Genomic DNA, 23,116 nt, shown 5'->3' on the forward strand with positions numbered 1-23,116 from the left:
CTAATAAATCTGAATTAAATTAGGAACTGTAAGCAGGCTGTCTTTGAATGAGCCAGCCGTCATCTTTCACAATATTAAAGATGTTTAAAGTCTTAGGAGAAATGATCTATGAACATTGGTTACAGTCCACAGACTTCCTAAAATCCACAGAAAAATAAAGGTTTCAGACGAGGTTTACTATTTGATTTAGTTCTGTGGTTTTGATTCACTAGTGTACTTTTAAAGTCTTAAAGGTTTATTCATGAGAACATCATGTGTTATATAATATGTAACTATACTGTTAGTATTGCACTAATCAGAGATAGTATTAAGTATACTAGGGATGCAGTTCGGATTTTTCTCTAAACATTTATACCATTACTGATAAAATCTAGTCTTGTGAGATTTAAAAATAAGAAGAACCACCACACATCTTTTATTAATGGTAAGTTTAATCATCACACACAACTTAAAAAAGCAAAAGATTTTCAAGTATCATAAAGGTTAAAATATTTTGTTGACATTGTTCAACAGTTAATACAAATGTAGAATTAATTACATTTTTATTGTATTAAACTAAGTCATATATGATGTAAAAAATGAGAAAATACAAACTAGTTTTAACTTATAAAAAATGTAACTGGAATTACATTCATAAAAACATTAAAAAGAAGAAAATATCAAAGTAAATAACAAAATAATAAAAAAGCTCATATATATATGATTATAGCTGAAACACAACATGCATACATACAACCATCAACTGTTTTGTAACTGTAAAACTTAACAGTAAAACTATTTAAGGTCTGCTTACAGTGTGCTTTACACCACTCTTCTATAAGTATTTTCTCTAATGCAACTTTGACATGATTAAAGGTAAATAAATCCAAAACATTCAACTTATTCAACATAATTTTTGATCTCAGACTAAAATTTAAGAGAATTCTAATCTTTAATTAGAGTAAATTTATTTAAATTGAACTAAATAACTGTTAAATAATTGACATGTCAGACAAAACTGGTTAGAAACAATTTTCTCCACACATTAACTGAGTATCTGTTAAACTCTGTTCAGATGCTGCTGATGTCTAGAATGTTTATACTTAAGTACTGAAACAAAACTCTCTTTCCAAGACTTCACCCACCAGAATCCACATGTAACCTGGTCTCTGTTAGTATCCGCATTGATCATCCTTAAGAAGTCATGACTTTCTTCATATACCTATAGAAAGAACCTTTGTGCAGTTAGCAAAAACTTATTTACTCCTTTCTTCAGCATCTTTAGTAGTGCTTTGTGACTTTTTGCCATCACTAAGAGTGTTGCACTTTTGTTTCAGACCATTGTGAGTTTAAAGCCAGGCATGATCCTGGGTCCTGGGTATTGATCTGGTTCATCTAAAAAAATGCTGGGTTGACTATAAATGAGATTGCATGTGGACCACACTGTGTGTAAATGCAGTTCTACTCCTGAGGTCAGGAAAAGAGAAATGTATCTAGTCACCCATGTTAGATTATTTCTATATCAGGTTTTATACTGGAGGGAACAAGATGCTGTCATCAGCAGATGAATCATGCATATAGTGTGTGTTTGAAAACCTAGGGATCTCTCTATATAGTCAGTATTTTACGTCATCCTATGCGTGCTCCCGAGAAGGAGGCTGTTCGAAATCCTAGATGCCTTAAAATATTGTCTACTAAGGTACCTTAAAATGTCAATGTTATTCTGATTCAAGAACGAGTGAGCATCCAATGCTGCCTTAGCGGCCAAGGCAATCTCAGCATTCATTGCGGCACAACTTTTCTCACAGAAATAAAAAAACATGGTGGATAGTGCGGAGAACCAAACAAAGTTATTTTCAAACCTAAATAAATTATTATTGATTTTTAATTTGTATAAACTTGTACAAGTGTATTTATTTGCAAGTTCGGGCTTGTCAGGGACAGTTTAACCGTTTTCAGTACACAGAGGGAGATGGTATTTGACATGCTAGCATGTTGTGCTTAGCTTAGTAAGCGCAACCAGATGTTATGTCTGTCTAAGTAGTGCGTTCGAGTACCCTGCCTTATGAGTCAATGACTTATTAGAATCCTCTCTACTGATGCAGCTGCCTGTGTAGACAGTAAGACAGCAAGGCAGCTCACTAGGTTTTCGAACACACCCATATTGTATATATTATATTCTTTAATAAAACAGAATTACACTGTGGGAATTATTAGCTACAACTAATAAAAGTCTGAAAAGCTTCAACAGTTGCTTCAACTGAATACTTAATTACTGTAGCTATTAACATTCATTAGCTATTAGCTATTGATTTGAAATAAACATGTATTCATTCAGCAATTTACAGAGGCACAAAATGAGTCACAGTATGTGTCCCCCCTGGTCTACACCAATAACTGTTGTAAAACACAAAATTACAAAATAAAAGTATAAACATCATGAAAGGCACATGAATAAATATGTATTGGAATATGAGGAGTTTATTGTCTGTCACCTCATCCTAACCTGCTTACTCGTTGTTCTGTTCATATGAGAGGTAAGGGTCACTTTGACCTGCTTAGGAACCCTGATCCTTTTCTTAACATATTGACGCAGATGTTACTTATCAGATGTTCTTTGCATGTTTTAGTGGTCAAGATTTGTCTGGGCAGGCCACCATTTAAACTTACTTTTGCGTATTTTGGTAAACTGAATATTTTGGGAAAACAGTCATGTTCTTATTACCATTTCCAGAATAACAGTCTAGGAATAGAGGCACATTTCCTGTGCTGATATAAAAAAAAGTGTGTTTTGCGCCTGAGGGAGTTTTTGACTTCTTAGATCCAGACATGGTGAGATTAAGTGAATCCATAGCTGTTTGGTGAGGTTGTGCTTATTTTTCTTTTATTTTGCCATATGCTACATAGGTTAGTAATGTTACAGTCATTAATGTGCTTTATGTATCATTTATAGTACTTTGCTTGTTATTGCTTGTTTGTTAATAAATATATACATTATTAATTCATGAAAGCTTCGGTCCTGTGTTGATATTGTTTTCAGTTAAGTTTAAATTTTACTTGATACTAATTTTGGTCAGGAAAATCAAAATCCTACCTGTTTTACCTTTTTTGCTCTTTTTATTAACCTGTGCATATGTCGAATCAGTGGCTTCAACGGCATTACCTGGAGAAATGCAACACAAAAACAGTTTCAGAATGTGAGGATGGTACTTCAATATCTGAACTGCAGAAAAATAAAGATGTTAAAGAAATGCAAAGTGGATTGGTGAACACAACATCCAGCACTAAAGTCACATTTTAGATTTCTAATATAAAAGCTATTAAATGTACTATTACAATGTTGGAAAGTTGCTGATTGGTTTTTTTTTTGTTTGCATTAATTAAAAAACATGTTTATAAATGCTTTGCATTATTATTTACTATTAAGTTAGTTGTAAGCCATGATGGGACAGTAGCTCAGCGGTTAAGGTACTGAATTACTGATTAGAAAGTCGATGGGTTAAAGCTCCTGAGCAAATCCCTTTACCTCCTCTGCATGATTACTGTAGCTAACAACATCTATTAGCTACTGTTATCAATAAACATTGATTCATTTAGCTATTTAGAGAGGCACAACTTAAAATGAAAGAGTTACAGCCTGTGTTTGTCTGTTCTACACTAATAACTACTGTAAAACACAAAATGTTATAAAGTAAAAGTAAAAACATCATAAAACGCACATGAATAAAATGTATTGGAATATGAGGAGTTTATTGTCTGTCACCCACTTACTTGTGGTTCTGGTTATTGGAGAGATAAGGGTCACTCTGACTCACTTAGGAAACTTGTTTTGCACATATTGATGCAGATGTTACTTATGTTACTTATTGATCAGATGTTCTCCTCTACCTCCTCTGCATGATTATTGTAGCTAACAACATCTATTAGCTACTGTTTTTTAATTAAACATTTATTCATTCAGCTATTTACAGAGGCACGACTCAAAATGAAAAAGTCACAGCCTGGGTTTGTCTGTTCTACACCAATAGCTGTTGTAAAAGACAAAGTTACATCCTAAAAGCACACATGAATAAATCTTACCCGTTTTACCTTGCTTGCTCTTTTTATTAACCTGTGCATATGTCGAATCAGTGGCTTCAGAGGAATCACCTGCAGAAATGCAACAGGAAAAGCACAAAAAATTCAGAATGTGAGGATGGTACTTCTGTATCTGAACTCTAAAAAGATAAAGAAGTTAAAGAAATGCAAAGCAGCATCCAGCATGATATTTAATATAAAAGCTATTTAACGAGGCATGGTAAGGTTTACAAGTTGAAAATGAAAAAAAAGTACCTGAAATAGTGAATCCAGCTACAAGAGAATACGCAAGAGAGCAACAAGCAGGTATGTAGATCAGCAGGTAACAGAAATACTTAAAATGCAAACAGGCAAAGAAACATGCCAGACCAAACATGTTAAGCATTAAAGCATGAAAGCTCGATCAGCGAAAGGATTAGATGAAGCATTTCACATGTTGATAAACTTTCTTTTTCTACATCAGTTATATAAATTAGGTGGGTTTTAAACACATCTTTATTTTTTTTTGCAGTTGTTAGTATATTTTAAAATATACATTATTCAAACAAATTAAATATACAATTATGTATTAATTTGTTTGCAGGATAAGCTTTTTTCTGATGTATCAGCTATTAAAAAGAATATTCCACTGGTGTTACACTGTATATCTGTAACCACACTGACATGGTGTTTCCCAAAAATCAGATGTTTACATACAACATTTAAGGTATTATTTTACACACGCAATACTGAGTGTGAACTGAACAGACACACTGCTGGTTTTTAGGCACAAAATAACTGCGTGCTTTACTGGGTTCAAGTAAGGAGTGTTCATGTTGGTGTTTAGAATTAAACTGACTATGTAAAAAGATTTGTTGAATAAGATTCACCAAAAAACTATTTCTTACCTTTGTCTGTGTTTTGCTTCAGTTCTGAATAAACGGTGTCAGCAACCACACTTGTCTTTCCTGGTGGGTATGAAAAGAAACAGATTTTACTAGGGCTGCACAATAATGGATAAAATTGATCATATGCATTTTTTCAAGTATTGTAATCATGACTTTAAACTTATTTAGGAACTAAGTGGATCATTTGCACAACTATACAGTGTTTTACATTGTGGCTCAGCAGTTAAAATACTAGACTATTAGGGTACGATTTGACTCCGAGGTGGCGCATCTGTCGGCAAACGAAAATCAGGGCAAATCAGGACATGATCTTTGGGGACAGAAGCATCTTCCAAATGCCATAAATGTAAACGTGTCTCGTAGACCTGTAAAACTTTTTAAAAAAATCCTGAGTCACATGAACACATCACATTTCACACTTGTGTTGTGTGATGCACCCAGGTCCTGAAGGAGCGTTGTTTCATTAATATGTACTTGCTTAATTAGCTTTTTGCTGTGGGGATTTAAAAATGATCATTGTGATTTATTTTTTAAAACACAAACACACAGCTGTGAACGAATAAAAAAGCTAGCACCGTGGCCATGTTTAATGTTAATTAGGTGTTTAGCTTTTATTTTAAATGGAAAAGTCCTGCCTTTGCTTTTTTTTGGCTTCTTGGGTTTCAGGTCAATATCAGCATAAGTCGTATCACTGGGTTCAGCAGCAGCATCTAAAATGAGAACAGAAACAGTTTTCATCTCCTTCAGTAATTGTATAACAACAAATAATGTGTATTATGTGGTGTTACCTTTAATGGGAGTTTTCAGGTCTTTCAGATTAATATCAGAGTATAGGACATCCTTTGCTCCCCTGACAGCATCTAGGGCAGGTAAGAAATTACAGAGAGGTGATTGTTGCAAAAACTGGGAAAATGTATTTTGCAAGTAAATGTAATGCAGTAAAAATAAATATTATTATTTGTTGGGTTTGAACTGCAGACTGTGTTGTAGCATTAGAACAAACCTCTATACAGGAGGTAAATACAGTAAATAGGTGGGTTTTATATTGCTATTAGGGCACTAGATGAAGCCCTGCAACTGCAAGATTTAAAGATGGACCCAAGTGCAAGATACTTGAATCAAATGCAGAACAATATTTTGTGCAAACAAAAAGGAATGACATAATAGAAAATGGACAATGTGATAAAAGTATTAAAAGAAATCCCATTAAAATAATCTACAGCCCCAAGGAAAGACAGATAACAGAAAACGTGAGGACTGGTCACAAATGCTCAGTTCACCAATATGTGACAACATAGTTCCTAAAAATTATGTCACGCTGTACGGTAAGTGAGTCTGTTACAGTTAAAGTCAATAATGGTGCACTGGATCTAAACACCTCCAATGGAACTAAATAAAATGGTTCCTCAGTTTTTGAAACATTAGCTTTCAAGATATGTCTTGTTTAGACAGGTTTGCGACATTCTGTGTGTATTGTTGCATTTTTTAAAGTTAATTTAGGGGGCCTTTAACAAAATAATATTACAATTATTTTCTTTATGTAAGTAAACAGCATTTTATTTCATTAGAACATTATTACCTTTGTTTTTCTTTTGTTTCTTCTTGGTTTTCAGGTCAATTGCAGCATAAGTAACATCACTGGGCTCAGGGGCAGTATCTAAAAAATAAAAACAACAAAGTCTCCATCTTTTTATCTTACAGGCTAGTCATAACCAATTACCCAGATGTTACTCCTCACCACTGCAGACCCCTAATCTGACCAAGAAGAGCCATGCCTAACGTATAACCCTTCAACATTTGTGCAATAGCTACCGGCACAAGAAACTGTATCACATTTGGGAAGTCACATACTGCTCTCCATTATTCACCGTCTATGTGCAGGTACTTTTGACCAGCCAGCAGAGACAGCAATTTCAGCAGTAATGAAGAATCACTTTGGCCCTCCCACCATGAGACATAGCCTGTCACATCTGTGTAGGCTAGCACATTAAACCACTGCACATAGTGCTAAAATAATTCTTAAACTTCTAAAGATCCACTGTGTTATTACACAGCGTCATCAACTACTAATACAGTCTTAGATGCCAACACAAAGCTAGAGAAGGACTGTTGGTCACTGTAGGTGCCTAGATAATTTAATCATTTATGTTTTTTATGTTTAAGTTATATTCATATGTGGATATGTTTGTATTGAAATAATTTTGTTATTTCTGAGTTTGAAAGTCCATATTTGTTTATATTAATCATTGTTGTTTTCACATGTTTAAGTGATAGCTGTCACTTTAAGAATGACAGTCATATTTGCTATGCTGAGTGCGAGTGAGCAGGTTAGATTTAAGATGATGTAGGACGGAGCCAAATGGTTTTCTGACCATGTCACATAATTTAGATTAATTTATTAAAATAATTAGACACTGTGAAGTACATGCATTTTTAGTTACTTTATATGTTTATAGTTACATAAAAGTTGAACATATAAAGAAAAGTGCAGTCTTTTTTTGTTTTTATGGATTGAGTGGACTGGATATCACACGTCAGCCATAGGTCTCCGCATCATCTTAAAAGTTTTATGAACTTAGGATCTACAGACACCAAAAGATATTTAAAATAAAATGCAGTATGAAACAGTATCAGTGAGCCTGGTCAGCAAAAAAGCCCAAGGTTCTGTATCTTATCAGTAAGCTGCTGGAATGATCACCTCTGTACCAAATTTGTTGCGTTAAGTCAGAATAAATGTGAAAGTTTGAGTTTTCTTTTGCTGTCCTCTAAAAGAGTCAGTGCATATTTTTGATCAAGGTATTATCGAACCATAATACACAGAATAATGTGCAGTATTTTGTGTTCTGATGTTGATTTCTTACCATTCTGATCATGTGCTGCACTGCTGGAGTTGACAGCAGCAGAATCATCTAGAACAGCAGATGATGTCATTAGAGAAGCTATTGCAAATCTCTCTTACATTAAAAAGCATTAAATATCTTTTAAGATTAAATTTACTTCTGCTCTGGTTAGTCAGTACATGAGTATTTGCATAAATATCACCAGCACCTAAAAATAAACCAGGAGGTTTAGTGAAAATCATCAGTGAGTATAAACACAGTGGATTTACTGGTACTGCAGACTGACCTGCAACCTGATCAGTGTTGTGATTTGCAGTAGATGAGGGCCTTATCAACAAATGCAAAAAAAAAAAATGCACTTTATAAACAAAAGTACACTACATGGAAAAATATTGGGACACTTGACCATGAGCTTGTTGGACATCACATTCCAAAACCACAGGCATTTACATCAAATTGCTCCCTCTCTCCTTTGTAGCTTTATTACTATCCTCCTTCATTTTTGTCCAAAGCGACTTATATTATGCAGTCTACGCAATATAAGGTTAAAAGCCTTGCTCAAGTGCCCAACAGTGGCAACCTGGCGGGATGAGAAGCTTTTCCATAAACCTTTGGAGTGTATCTTTGGGGATTTGTGGCCTTGGATGAGCTTATTTGGCCTTGAATTGGTTATTTACATGGCAGGAAAGGTAGGTAATTCTCATATTTTATTTTATATTCCTTGTCAAGTGTTGTTCTTTTGATGTGCCACTTTAGACCAATTTTTGTTTCAAAAACTTAAGAATTTAAAGATTTTTCTCATAGTCTTAAGAATTTCTATAGATTGTTGTTGTATTTAGGACATTCAGTTAGTATATGTTTCATATAGACAGGTATACAGTGGGTATCAAAGAGTTTTTGGATCAGTTTATTATGCTTTATGATTTAATTATAGACAAATCTGAATTTGTCAGGGTGTAACTTTTGGTCATGTTTGTAATATGTATATATACACCAATCAGCCATAACATTAAAACCACCTCCTTGTTTCTACACTCACTCCTTGTTTATCAGCTCCACTTACCATAAAGAAGCACTTTGTAGTTCTACAATTACTGACTGTAGTCCATCTGTTTCTCTACATGCTTTGTTACCCCTTCATGCTGTTCTTTAATGGTCAGGACCACCACAGTCCTGCCCACGGGGCGCTGTTGGCTGGATATTTTTGGTTGGTGGATGATTCTCAGTCCAGCAGTGACAGTGAGGTGTTTAAAAACTCCAGCAGCGCTGCTGTGTCTGATCCACTCATACCAGCACAACACACACTAACACACCAGCACCATGTCAGTGTCACTGAAGTGCTGAGAATGATCCACCACCTAAATAATACCTGCTCTGTGGTGGTTCAAAGAGCTTCTATATGGTAGGTCTTAATCTTTTTTAAAAGTTAAAAGGCTAAAGAACAAAATAAATTCATCAGTCATAGATTATCAAATCAAACCTTTGTTCCTCTTGTAGCGACAAAGTAAGATTATCAGCACGAGCAGCAACAAAGCTGAACTTAATCCTACAGCAACTCCTATAATAGTGGCTAAAGGTTTTGAAACTGGAGAACAAAAAGAACCAGATTTATTATTTATTCACTGCACTGTTTATGAATTAAATAGAATTAAATAGCAAACTGTCTGTATCACCTCTGATGATCACCCAACTCTTTGGTGAGTCTCCTCCCTCGGGGTATTTACAGTGGTAGAAACCTTCATCTGACTTTGAGACTTGATGGATCATCATCTCTCCTGAGGTCTGGTTCTGCACGACTGATCCATCTTTATAGAAATCAGCTCGGAGGTTTGAGGGTTTAGTTTTGTGATGCAGACAGTGTAAAGTAAGAGATTCTCCTTCAGTAAGAGGATGAACAGGACTCTCCAGAATCACGTCACCATCTTCAGAAGAGAAAGATCTGATGATGAATTCTGAAAGCTTCACAACTTTTTATTAGCCCTCCTGTCGTGTTCGGGTCAAATCTGACCGATTTACAACTTAAAACACTCATAAATATTGTGTTTTACATCTGATTGCCTCAAGGCATCATGATATCCTCCACAATATGCACTTGAACATATAAAAGTGATGATCACCTTGTTCATTGAATTTTGAGTGTTTTAGTCAGCCTTGTTACACCTGTGGTGTTCCCGGTCAAAAGTGACCGCCATAGGAAATGAATGGGTATCCAGACTATATTCATCCATCAGACAGAAAACATCCCCATACACACCACCCAAACTCACTCACTCACTCACACACACATTTCAGACTGAACAATGTCTTTTGCGGGTACACATCTCTTTCCCGCGCTTATGTGCCGATCCTCCCACGTGAACCAACTTCCTGATGAAACAATGGATCATATCTTGACTAGACTAAACAGGTGTCTGTTATGTGAACCCATCTCTTTCCCGTGCTTATGTGCCTATCCCCCACGTGAACCACATGTTAACCACACCTTCCAGACTAATCAATGTATCATCTTCACACAGACCCCATATATATAGCTTGATGTTTGCCTTGCACTCCTTTTACTCTGAGCACAATGAGTAGGCGACTGACCAAGCGGTTATCTGTCGAAGAGGTTCTGGTCCAGGTTTTTGGACATGATGAAGAGGGCACTGAAATTGAACCAGAGATAGAGGAGGATGTCTCGGAAGTGGAAGACAACACAGATTTAGATCCAAACTTTGAGGAGACTGACCAGTCAGATGGGGAGGGAGAGGCACCTGAAGAACAGGCACCTGAGGAGAGATTCCAGTCCAAAAGTGGACACTTGCTCTGGTCTTTATCCCCCCAGGACAGAGGAAGTAGAGCAAGAGTGGAAAACATCATAAAGATGACGCCAGGGCCAACACAGTATGCGACATCTAGTGTGGATGACATCAAGTCCAGCTTCCAACTCTTTTTACCAGAGTCCATTGAGGGAATTATACTGGAGATGACAAACCTAGAGGGGAAGCGTGTGTTTGGGGACACCTGGAGAGAAATCGACCTGGTAGACCTCCAAGCCTACTTAGGTCTGTTGATTTTAGCAGGAGTATATCGCTCAAACAATGAGGCTACAAAAAGTCTGTGGGATGCAGAGTCTGGCAGGCCTATATTCCGGGCAACTATGTCCTTACAACAGTTTCATGTCCTTTCAAGCTTACTGGTACATACACCTGCAAGCGAATGACAGCCCGCTGGCCTGTGGCACTGTTCCACAACATCCTTGATGTGTCTGCTTACAACGCATATGTGGTGTGGACAGCCATCGACCCAACCTGGAATCAGGGGAAGAGTTTCAAGAGGAGACTTTTCATAGCAGAGCTGGGAAAAGCCTTGGTGACTCCTCTTATTCAACGGTGTCAGCACATTCCCCGCACACCAGCCTCTGCCAGTCTGGTTAGGAGTGTGCAAGCCCCAGCCCCAGCCGCTGCCCTGGCTGCTCTCCCCCAACAAGGACATGGGCAGAAAAAGAAGCGCTGTGAGAACTGTGCCCCTAGAGACAACAAAACAAGCCTGAGATGCTGCAAATGTGATGCCTATGTTTGCAAGGCCCACTCTGACCTGAGTGTCACATGCCACACATGTGCATGAATTCACATGCACACACACACACACACATACACACACACGACTTCATGTTGAGTTTGGTCTTTGGTTTTCAATTTATTTTTTACATTACATGTTCATTTTGTATTTTCACTGCAGTTATTTTATGTCTAATTCTATAAATTCATGTTAAACACTACTTTGAGACATTGATCACAGCTAAAGAATGTTGAATAAAAATTTGGTGGTGAAAAATGGTTTTTGTGCTAATTTAAGAGCAGTTAAAACAGACCGGTCAATTTTGACCGGGAACACTAAAGTAAGGGGCGGGAGGTGAACATGACAGGAGGGTTAGTTCCACTATTAATCATTAACATACACTTCTGGTTCTACCCACCATTCAATCCACTATAGATAATTATTATTATTTCACAGTAATGGTTTTCACCTACAGATTTATACTCCTATCAATATCACTTAGTTATGCAATTTACATATTAACTGTCATTGTATGTGTTATGTTTTAGGGCTCAAACATTATAATGATTAAAACACATAGTGCTGTGAGTTTGATTACCTGAGTGAGAGAAATGATCAACCAAACAAATTAAATCTACTCATCTGTTATGAATTTAATTTTCATGGTAATTCTCCCTTAAAAATGCCAGTGGTGTCCCATAATTGATTATTATCTATCAATTATATAATTAATTAATTGATTTCTACAATCTTCCCAAGAGTGGATATGTAGATAAAGTAAAGATAAAGAAAGTATTTCAGCTTTTATTTCATCCCATTCTTTCTGCAAACACATCTGCTGTGCAACAGTAGCTTTATTGTAGTGCTTGCCAAACTAATCCCTTGCCCATGTGGTTCTATCAGCTGTGGATGAATGATGGTTCTTGATGCAGCTCTGTCTGAGGGATCAGAGATCACAGGTGTTTAGCTAAAGCTTGTGCCTTTGCCCTTTATGCACTGAAATTGTTCCAGATTCATTGAATCCTTTATTAATATTGTGCACTGTAGAGGGAGAAATATGCAAATTCCTTCCAATTTTAAACATTTTAATAATTTTCTCACACATTTGTTGGAAGACTGAAGATCTTCTGCCTGTCTTTGTGCGTAATAGACTCAGCCTTTTGAGGATGCTACTTTCTTTACCAAATCTTGATTATTGATTCTGGCAAAAGCAAATATAGTATTTTACAGTGAGATCATTATACCAGCACTCAAACATACCAGGGTAAGTGTGATGATATGGGGGTTCTTTGCTTCATCAGGTAATAATGTCTTGCAGTAACGTGACTAATATCAAATTACAGAAAGTGTTTGGTTGCATTTATATTATGCATGTATCTTACTAAATTAACACTCCATCTATAAGCCTTACCAATAATTTCTTAGATTTGAAAATGGACTCTTCAGTTTTGTAAGATGAAGATTAATAATAAGAGCTCTGTAGACTCACCATGTACTGTGATGTTGACAGGATTACTGCCTCCAGATTCAGATTCACACCAGTACACTCCAGTGTGGGATGTGCTGAGGGAGCTGATGTTGCATGTAGATTCTCTAGCTGATCCTGATACTGATGAACAGTCTAACACTCCCTGATGGTCAGTGTATCTTCTCACTCTCCATTCAGTAGATTTACTCTGATCCACACAGCTCAGTGAGAGAGATTCATCAGTAAAGTGTTGAGTTCTGCTGGGACTGATGATCAGAGAAACTGAAGAAGATTCACCTTAAACACACACATGATCGTTTACATGATTTTTCTTTTAACATCCCTCTGGTAAAATATCTACATTGTACAGACTCCTGCCAACATCTGCTTTATAAAACATTGTTACTTATTAAAATTAACAAATATTATTTCTAGATTACAAAGATAAACTCATTATTAACCATTATGTAAACCATCAGAATATGGAACCAGTGGAAACACTAGTGCAGGGTAAGAATACTGTAGGTTTTCTCCAGGTACTTAATTTTTATTCCACCCCCCAAAACAGACTGAAGGTAGATTGGCTGTGCTATATAGTCCCTACATGTAAATGAGGGAATAGGTGTATGGTGTGTATGGTGTACTGCAATTGATTAGTGACCTGTCCTGGGTGTGTTTTTACCCTGCACTAGTGTTTCCACTGGTGCCATATCCTGATGGTTTACATAATGGTTAATCATTAGTTTATCTTTGTAATTTAGAAATAATATTTGTTAATTTTAATAAGTAAAAATGTTTTATAAAGCACCAGGAAGTTCACTAACTATGAGGTTCACAAGCAGTACAAATGTGAAGGATTCACTATTTTAGAGATGACCAGTTTAGATAGAGTCTATAAGAACTCTAACTAAGATAAGATAAGAGTCTAATAGAACATAATATTGGCTCCTCTTTTGGGTAAAAAAGACAGGATTCATATCTTTACTATTTATTACAGTAACACTAGCACCATCTATGAGTTTAGGAGTATAGATTATAGCAATGAACACCCCTGAGAACATGACAAGTTGAATATCTGCAAGGGAACATGGCAAACTTCTCAAATAAACAGAGACATCCAGGAAACAGTTTATGAGTGACACAGGAGGAACAATTTTACTCACCAGTAACATTTACCCAGAGTGCATTGCTGTAATGTGTGTAATAGACTGGGTTTCCTCTTCCGGCTCTGCACCAGTACTGGCCTCCATCAGAGACACTAACTGAGTAGATGGTGTAGGAGGGGTGTGTTGTAGTCTCAGTCTCAGTGTTCTGTGTGTGTTTGTACCAGTAGAAGTTCCATCCAGCAGTTGGGTTCACTTCACAGTACAGAAGCACTAAGTTTCCTGCTAGTGCAGCTACTTTATGGTTAGATGTGAGTTCAGGTTTTAGTTTTTCTGTTAGAGATGAAACAAAGTTCAGTTCACATGTTGATCTGTTTATCACAGTAATCACTTGTACAGAAACACACACTGTTACTGATCATGTGATCCACTGTATCAGATAAACTAAGACTTCAACAAACATTACAATTATAAACATTTATAAACAATATAAGAGATAAAACATCAGTGTGATCACAGTCTGGATTAGAAAGGAACTGCAGTGAGATAATGTAGGTCTCTAATCTCTGTCTCCTCTACACCAGTACTGAATACATGCTGATGTGATACAGATGTTAATCCATACAGATGATCAGACTCACCTGATACAGTCAGTAGAACAACATCACTGGGGTGTGAGGAACGTGAGCCTCCTGTCTCTCTTCCTGTACAGGTGTATTTACCTGCATGATTCTCTGTAACATCACTGATTATGTACTGCTGATCATTACTGACAGTTTGGTCTGAACCTTCTTTATTCCAGCTGTACCTCCAGTTCTGGACACCTCCTCCATTCTCTATGTTACATGTAAGAGTAACAGTCTCTCCTATAAACACGTGATTATCAGGATTTGTGGTTACAGTGGGTTTTGGTCTCTCTGTAGAAAGAAAATCAAATGAATTAATGAATGAAAACTGCTTTGATAAATTAGTCTTCATAAGTGTGCATGATAATTAAAACAACAGAACACATGAAGCAGAAGTTATAAACAGGTGCAAATAATATATAGGAGTAATAGTTCTATTAATGGCTCCTACACTAACTGTGATGAATTTGTGCCCTGTTCATAACCCAGCTGTGGGGAGGACATTCACATCAGGATTTTCTGATAGAAAGCTGATTTTATTGTTCCATCAGTAATGACAAGTCGTCTAGGTCCTGCAGGAGCAAAGCAGCCCCAGAACATCATACAACCACCACCATGTTTCACTGTTGGTATGATGTTTTTATGGTGGAATGCAGATGTAACAGGACCCCTGTCTTCCAAAATGTTCCAACTTCGACTCACAGACTATCATCCAAAAAAGTCTTAAGGGTCATCTAGATGTTTTTTGGAAAATGTGAGACACACCTTTGTGTTCTTTTTGGTCAGCCGTGGTGTGCACCTTGCAACACGACCATGGACGCTATTTTCCCCCAGTGTTTTTCTTATTGTGAAATTGTGTATATTGACCATAACTGCAGTTCTTTAGATGTTTGTCTGGGTTCTTTTGGGACTTCCTGAGTGAGTCGTTGATGCGTTCTTAATAAAATTTTGGTAGGCCGTCCACTCCTGGGAAGGTTCACAACTATTTCAGGTTTTCTCCATTAGCTCTCAATATGGTTTGCTGGAGTCCCAAAGGTTTACCAATGACGTTGGTATTTAGATTCAGCAGGTCTGGCAGTGATCATGTCTGGGTGTGGCGAGTAAAATTAAACGCAATTGTAAACTGAAATAGTATAACTGTACACAGGACAGGTAGGGCTTAACAGCAATATTTCATCAACAAATAAAATCATCATTTAAAAAAATCACTTTGTGTTTATTTGGGTCTTTGCTTATTTATTTAATTAATACAAGTGTAACAAATATGCAAAACGAGAAGAAAGTGGAAAAGGGGGCAAATACCTTTTCACAGCACTGTACAGATGTTATTAAATACAAAAGAGATGATCAGACTCACCTGATACAGTCAGTAGAACAGCATCACTGGGGTGTGAGGAACGTGATCTTCCTGTCTCTGTTCCTGTACAGGTGTATTTACCTGCATGATTCTCTGTAACATCACTGATTCTGTACTGCTGATCATTACTGACAGTTTGGGCTGAACTTTCTTTATTCCAGCTGTACCTCCAGATCTGGACACCTCCTCTATTCTCTATGTTACATGTGAGAGTAACAGAGTCTCCACTGAACACATGATCACTAGGCACTATAATCACCACTGGTTTTGGTCTCGCTGTAGAAAGATAATAAAATATTAAATGAATGAATAAATAATTTTAATTAATTTTTCCCAATAAATGCAGATGACAATAAAATAGTGAAACATGAAATATTAACAATTATTAACCACCAAATACTAACTAATATTAACTAATAATCTCTGTATCAGTTTTAAATATTTGGAATTCAAACGTCCTCAAATTCTCTCCTAAATACAAACTCAACTAGCTGCATCATGTAGAAAATCATTCAGTGTAAAACTCAACAGCTTAGCAAATAAAACCTCTGAAATTTAAACAAATGATTCTAATTTCTCATGATGTGATTGTTATTAAACTATTATTGAATTATTTAACATTAATCTTTATTTAATAAAGTAAAAATAGTTTTACCACCTTGGAAAGATTAATTTTGGCATTAACTAAAGTTAAATAATGTTAAAGTTAAGAAAAACTTTTAATTAAAAAAAAAAATTACGAAGAGATCATTCTTCAGCCCTCAAAGTTTTATGGAATAACATGGACCTAATTAAATTATCACATTACTTTCTTGACTACATTAAATCTGTAATAAAAAGTATAAAACACGGCAAACCTTCAACTGTAACAGTAACTGGATCACTGAACTCTGAGTCGTAGTATTTGTAGTTGAAGTAGCTGTAGTAGTAGTTTAATCTTTGTGCTCTACATTTGTACTTTGTTGTTCCTGTATAATAAAGTTTCTCACTGAGTTTGTTGGTTTTATCTGCAGAGATCTGAGGATTTACTTCCCAATTATTTCTGTACCAGGTGAAAGTCCATCCTGTAGACCACAGATCACAGGTCAGAGTAACGGTGTCTCCAGTGTAGATGAAGTTCTGAGGTTCTAATCTCACAGTTGGTTTGGGTTTTGCTGTTAACAGAAAATAATAAAGATTTTAAAGCTGTTTGTTCTTTTACAGCTAAATCAGCAGTTTAATCACTTTTATTCCCTTATTTTCTCCAAATTTAATCCCGAAGCTGCTGAAAAAGCTACACTGCTACAACTTCCCTAAATATACCACATCGCCAAAAGTTTGTGTACAGCTGATGTTTAAATTTCACATCAAAACTATATACAGTGTTGTGAACATGTGAAACAGTATTTGCCCCCCTGATCAACTCTCTTATTGTTTATTTCAGAGATTCAAGGAGCTTTCAGTTTATGTGCTGCTTACATTTAATTACACACACATGCACACAATTACAAACATACACACACACACACATGCACACAGCTACAAACATACACACACACAAGCACTTAAATAATTACACATTTAGCTACACTAGCACACACAATTACAAACATACATACGTCTACATTTATATACAATCTACACACACACACCTACACATGCATATCCACACACATACAAACACACACTCACAGACGCATACACAGGAACAAAGACATACATTTACACACACACATGCACACACATTTACAGTCCCCTCCACAATTATTGGCTGGTACAGATCAGATGAGTATCAGATTCATCTCACACTAAAAAAAAAAGAAAAGTCCAACATTTAACTAAAGTTTCCATCAGATTACGGACCATGCCAACAGATTATTTGGAAGGCTTACAAGGAAAAGGCCTTTCATGTTTGTTAAAGGCTACTGGGACTTTGACTGGAACCTTGTTCTATGGTCTGATCACTCAAGGTGGGACTACACTGAAAAGAACCTGATGCCCACTGTTAAGTATGGTGGAGGGTCTGTGATCTTGTGAACTGTTTTTCTTCCAAAGGCCCCAGGAGCCTAGTCAGGATACATGGCATCATGGACTCCACAAAGTACCAGGACATTTTAAATCACACTTCATCATTGAAGAGACTAAGAATTGGTTGTCACTGGTCTTCTATCAGAATTCAAAACATATGTCCAAAATAAACCAATTATTTATTGATGATCATTTACATCAACAAAAATCAAGCTTCTGCCATCAGCCCCCTGATCTAAAGCCCATAGAAGAGCTGTGTGGTAATATAAAGAGAAGAAAGCACCAAAGAGGACCTGAAACCCTGGACGATCTGAAGAGATACATGGGTGCCAATAACTGTGGTTGTCAGATTTTTTATTTAATGAAATGATTTTTCTCATTTTTTTGTGAGATTAAGCAGTTTTACCAGATGCTGTATTTTTATAACCCTTCTATTATTTGTTTGTGGAGAAGACATTCACACACTCGTGTCCACAGAAAATTTCACAATTATACACACACACACACACACACACAGAGTTTTAGCTATATATTCTTTATAATACAGCTCACTGTGCTCTTACATTCATCCCTTGAATAAAAGTGTAAATGTTTCTCAGTTTAATTATGTTTTTAAGATACAAATTTTAATTTCACTGAATTTGAGGTTTATTTCTGTAAATGTTTCTAAATGTATATCTGTGGTTCTAGTCTCTTAACAATAGAAGCACATGTGCTAAAAAACTGTTCGATTTCAGCTCTAATTAAATGACAACAAATCAGGTCACTAACGAGCGTTCTTGAGGTGGAATATTAGTGCTGCACCAGAAAGGCAGAAATTATATTACAGATGATTCTTTAATAATGAAACAACCACTAACTGCTCCAGCATTTTACCTTCTGTTACATTTATACTGAATCCTAAATGGAAGAGAAAATTTTATGTAATATGACGAGCACCAGCAGTGTAAATATTTTCAGATGTTAATACTCATGTAGCTCTAATCAGATCTTACACTGTGACTGAGTTACTGTAACATCTAAACAATCCTCTCACTTCTACACCAGTACTGAATACATGCTGATGTGATACAGATGTTTATCAATACAGAAGAGATGATCAGACTCACCTGATACAGTCAGTAGAACAGCATCACTGGGGTGTGAGGAACGTGATCCTACTGTCTCTGTTCCTGTACAGGTGTATTTACCTGCATGATTCTCTGTAACATCACTGATTCTGTACTGCTGACCATTACTGACAGTTTGGGCTGAACCTTCTTTATTCCAGCTGTACCTCCAGTACTGGACACCTCCTCCATTCTCTATGTTACATGTGAGAGTAACAATCTCTCCTACAAACACGTGATTATCAGGATTTATGGTAACAGTGGGTTTTGGTCTCTCTGTAAAAATAAAATCAAATATTATTCTCATTAATAAAGACACTTTGTGGTTTGTGGTTGTGAGTGTTTAATGGTGGAGAATTAAAACACAGTTTTAGTCACAGTGCAGTTGGGTTTTGCAGCAGGAAAATAATCTGATGCACACAAGCAAGTCCATCACTGAATGGCTCAAAACACAAACAAACAAACAAAATGAAGCTTTTGGAGAGATCGACTTGAATCCCATTGAGAGTCTGTGGCGAGACCTTAAACAGGCAGTTTATACTAGAAAATCCTTCAGTGTAGCTGAATTAAAACAATTCTGTAAAGAAGAACAAAACTAAATATCTCCACAGTGACATAAAAACTCTTCACAAGTATCACAGACGTTTGATTGAAGTCGATACTGCCAAGGGTGGCACAAGCAGTTTTTAGGTTTAGAATCAGGGGCAATTAATTTTGCTCATGAGTGATATAAGTTTTAAATAAATCTTTATACATAATAAATTAAATGATGATATAAAAGCAGAATCTTGTGTTTACACGTTTTGTTTCTTCTATTAAAATAAGTTGATCTGAAACATTTTTTTACAGTTATTTAAAGCGGGTCAGTGGTAGCTCAGTGGTTAAGGTATTAAACTAGTGATCAGAAGGTTGCTGGTACAAGCCCCACTACCACCAAGTTGCCATTGTTGGGCCCCTGAGAAAGGCCCTTAACCCTCAGTTGCTTGAATTGTATTTGGCCACAAAAATTAGTTGTTTTGGATTAATTTGTTGTTGTATTATTATATATTATTAATCTTTATTTATTTGAAGTAAAAACAGTTTAACTGCATTAAAATGATGACTTTTAAATAATTGGGCTATTTTTTACAAGCTAAGAGATCATTCTGCAAATTATTTGGTGAAATTATTACATTGATTTCTTGACTACATTAAATCTGTAATAAAAAGTATAAAACATGAAAAACCTTCCAGTGTAACAGTAACTGTAAATGTACAGTAACTGGATCACTGTACAGTGAGTAGTAGTGGTAGTAGTTATTAACTCTTTGTGCTCTACATTACTACAGAGCGACATTAAAGACTCTTTATAAGCATCACAAACGTTTGCAGTTGATTGCATTTACTTTTTTACATTGGTGATACAATTTGAAAAATGTTTATAATTAATAAACTGAATGATTATTTACAAGCTGCATTTTGTGTTTGTGTGTCACCTTTAGTTATTAGAGGCCGCTCAGGTGGTGCAGCGAAAAAACACACACTAGCACACCCGAGATGGGATCTTGAATACATCGTATCGAGTCTCAGCTCTACCATCCGGCTGGGCTGAGTGGCCAGATGAAACCAAAATGGAACTTTTTGGTAGAAACTCAACTCGTCGTGTTTGGAGGAAGAAGAATGCTGAGTTGCATCCCAAGAACACCATACCTACTGTGAAGCATGGGGGTGGAAACGTCATGCTTTGGGGCTGTTTTTCTGCAAAGGGGACAGGACGACTGATCCGTGTTAAGGGAAGAATGAACAGGACCATGTATAGTGAGATTTTAAGCCAAAACCTCCTTCCATCAGTGAGAGCATTGAAGATGGAACGTGGCTGGGTCTTCCAGCATGACAATGATCCCAAACACACCGCTCGGGCAACGAAGGAGTGGCTCCGTAAAAAGCATTTCAAGGTCCTGGAGTGGCCTAGCCAGTCTCCAGACCTCAACCCCATAGAAAATTTGTGGAGGGAGTTGAAAGTCTGTGTTGCCCAGCGACAGCCCCAAAACATCACTGCTCTAGAGGAGATCTGCATGGAGGAATGGGCCAAAATACCAGCTACAGTGTGTGCAAACCTGGTGAAGACTTACAGGAAACGTTTCACCTCTGTCATTGCCAACAAAGGTTATGTTACAAAGTATTGAGTTGAACTTTTTGTTATTGACCAAATACTTATTTTCCACCATAATTTACAAATAAATTCTTTAAAAATCCTACAATGTGATTTCCTGGATTTTTTTTTCTCATTTTGTCTCTCATAGTTGAAGTGTAGCTATGATGAAAATTACAGACCTCTCTCATCTTTCTAAGTAGGAGAACTTGCACAATCAGTGGCTGACTAAATACTTTTTGGCCCCACTGTATACGTTTAATGTGAGAAACTCAGCCTGTAATTTAAACAAATGGATCTTATTTCTAATGTGATTGTTATTAAATTATTATATAATTATTCAACATTTATCTTTATTTTATCTTTATACAGTAAAAACATGCATTGGAAAGAAGAATTTTATTATTAATTGAAGTCTTTTTTTACAAACTAAGAGATCATTCAGCAGCGCTCAAAGTTTTATAAAATAACATGGATCGGTGAAATTATTACATTAATTTTGTGACTACATCAAATCTGTAAAAAAAATTATAAACATGACAAACCTTCCACTGTAACGATAACTGAAGAACTGAGCTCCGAGTCGTAGTATTTCTTGTGGTAGTTTTTTCTTCGTGCTCTACATCTGTACTTTGTTGTTCCTGTATTAGAAAGTTTCTCACTGAGTTTGTTGGTTTTATCTGCAGATATCTGAGGATTTACTTCCTGATCATTTCTGTACCAGATGAAAGTCCATCCTGTAGACTGATTCAGATCACAGGTCAGAGTAACGGTGTCTCCAGTGTAGATGAAGTTCTGAGGTTCTAATCTCACAGATGGTTTGGGTTTTGCTGTTAATAGAAAATAATGAAGATTTTAAAGCTGTTTATTTTACAGTTAAATCAGCAGTTTAATCACTTTTATTCTCTTATTTTCTCCACATTTAATCCAGAATCTGCTGATAAAAGCTACACTGCTACAACATCCCTAAATATACCACGTGACCAAAAGTTTGTGGACAGCTGATGTTAACCTCTCTTGTTTATTTTACAAAAACAAGGAGCTTTTAGTTTACATGCAACTTACATTCAATCACACACACACACAAACACATAATCACACACCATACAAGCACACACATCTCATACAGAAATCTACACTCATACAGGCTGTGGATTCGAACCCTGGATCTTAGAGGTAGTGGGTCAGCGTAACAAGTGCACAAAACGTTTAGTTCTAATCACAATCTACATACATCCTTATACACCCACACATCCACACAGATACAAATACACTCACACACACACACAGGCACAAAGACACGTGTTTACACACACAAACACACAAAAACCTTAAAATTTCTGTTTTAATGAATATCGGGCATAGACCACTGAAGTCGTGTCGTCATTTGTAATTCACACCACGTTGTTATGCCCATATTTATTGCAATTACCTTCAGGATAAATAAAGTGTTATCTTATGTTATATTATATTATCTTATTTGGTAATCCGGGTCTAAGAGAAATTTTGAATAGGAAAAATGAATGGAGATTTTGAAATATTGCCTCTCTCACATCCTGTAGTCATAAAAAATGTTCCAGAGCTGTTACGTTTTGTTTTATGGAGGTTCTTCTGTCTATTATCACTGGATCCTCTGAATTATGAAGCGTCAATATATGAATATTGCTACATATAAGCTAATGCTACTGCGCACTTAATTGACGTCACTAGACTGGAAGCCACTTAACAAGTGCTACAAGATGACCTGCACTGAGGCTTCACTGCTCAACATGACCTGACAAAGTGGTTTTCACCTCTTTTAATACTTTTGTAATCATCCTTGAAAAAGGAGGACAAACCACAAAGCGATACGACCACCATAGTACGCCTTGCTTTGGTGTAGTTCAGTGATGTCTAATTAATGTGCAGTAGCATTAGCTTTCGTGTAGCATTATTAGTATTACGATCCTTTAACAACCTCGTAATTCAGAGGATCCGTACAGGGTTCTGAAC

At 36.3% G+C, this 23,116-nt stretch overlaps 1 protein-coding gene across 1 annotated transcript in view; it reads right to left on the minus strand.

Moving 5' to 3' along the window:
* Positions 1-3,932: 3,932 nt before the first annotated feature.
* Positions 3,933-23,116, minus strand: part of LOC134311984 (hemicentin-1-like) — an 80,775-nt gene continuing 61,591 nt past the window's right edge. The window contains exons 8-21 of the mRNA XM_062993633.1: positions 18,994-19,269; positions 16,731-17,031; positions 14,536-14,807; positions 13,955-14,227; positions 12,813-13,088; positions 9,445-9,705; positions 9,264-9,353; positions 7,805-7,852; positions 6,523-6,600; positions 5,732-5,803; positions 4,944-5,003; positions 4,312-4,329; positions 4,060-4,128; positions 3,933-3,940 (exon numbers count right to left, since the gene is read on the minus strand). Of these exons, the coding sequence (XP_062849703.1) occupies positions 3,933-3,940; positions 4,060-4,128; positions 4,312-4,329; positions 4,944-5,003; positions 5,732-5,803; positions 6,523-6,600; positions 7,805-7,852; positions 9,264-9,353; positions 9,445-9,705; positions 12,813-13,088; positions 13,955-14,227; positions 14,536-14,807; positions 16,731-17,031; positions 18,994-19,269 (2,102 nt within the window). The remainder of the gene's footprint in view (positions 3,941-4,059; positions 4,129-4,311; positions 4,330-4,943; positions 5,004-5,731; positions 5,804-6,522; positions 6,601-7,804; positions 7,853-9,263; positions 9,354-9,444; positions 9,706-12,812; positions 13,089-13,954; positions 14,228-14,535; positions 14,808-16,730; positions 17,032-18,993; positions 19,270-23,116) is intronic.

Source organism: Trichomycterus rosablanca, chromosome 4 (genome assembly GCF_030014385.1).
Source record: "Trichomycterus rosablanca isolate fTriRos1 chromosome 4, fTriRos1.hap1, whole genome shotgun sequence".
Classification (NCBI taxonomy): domain Eukaryota; kingdom Metazoa; phylum Chordata; class Actinopteri; order Siluriformes; family Trichomycteridae; genus Trichomycterus; species Trichomycterus rosablanca.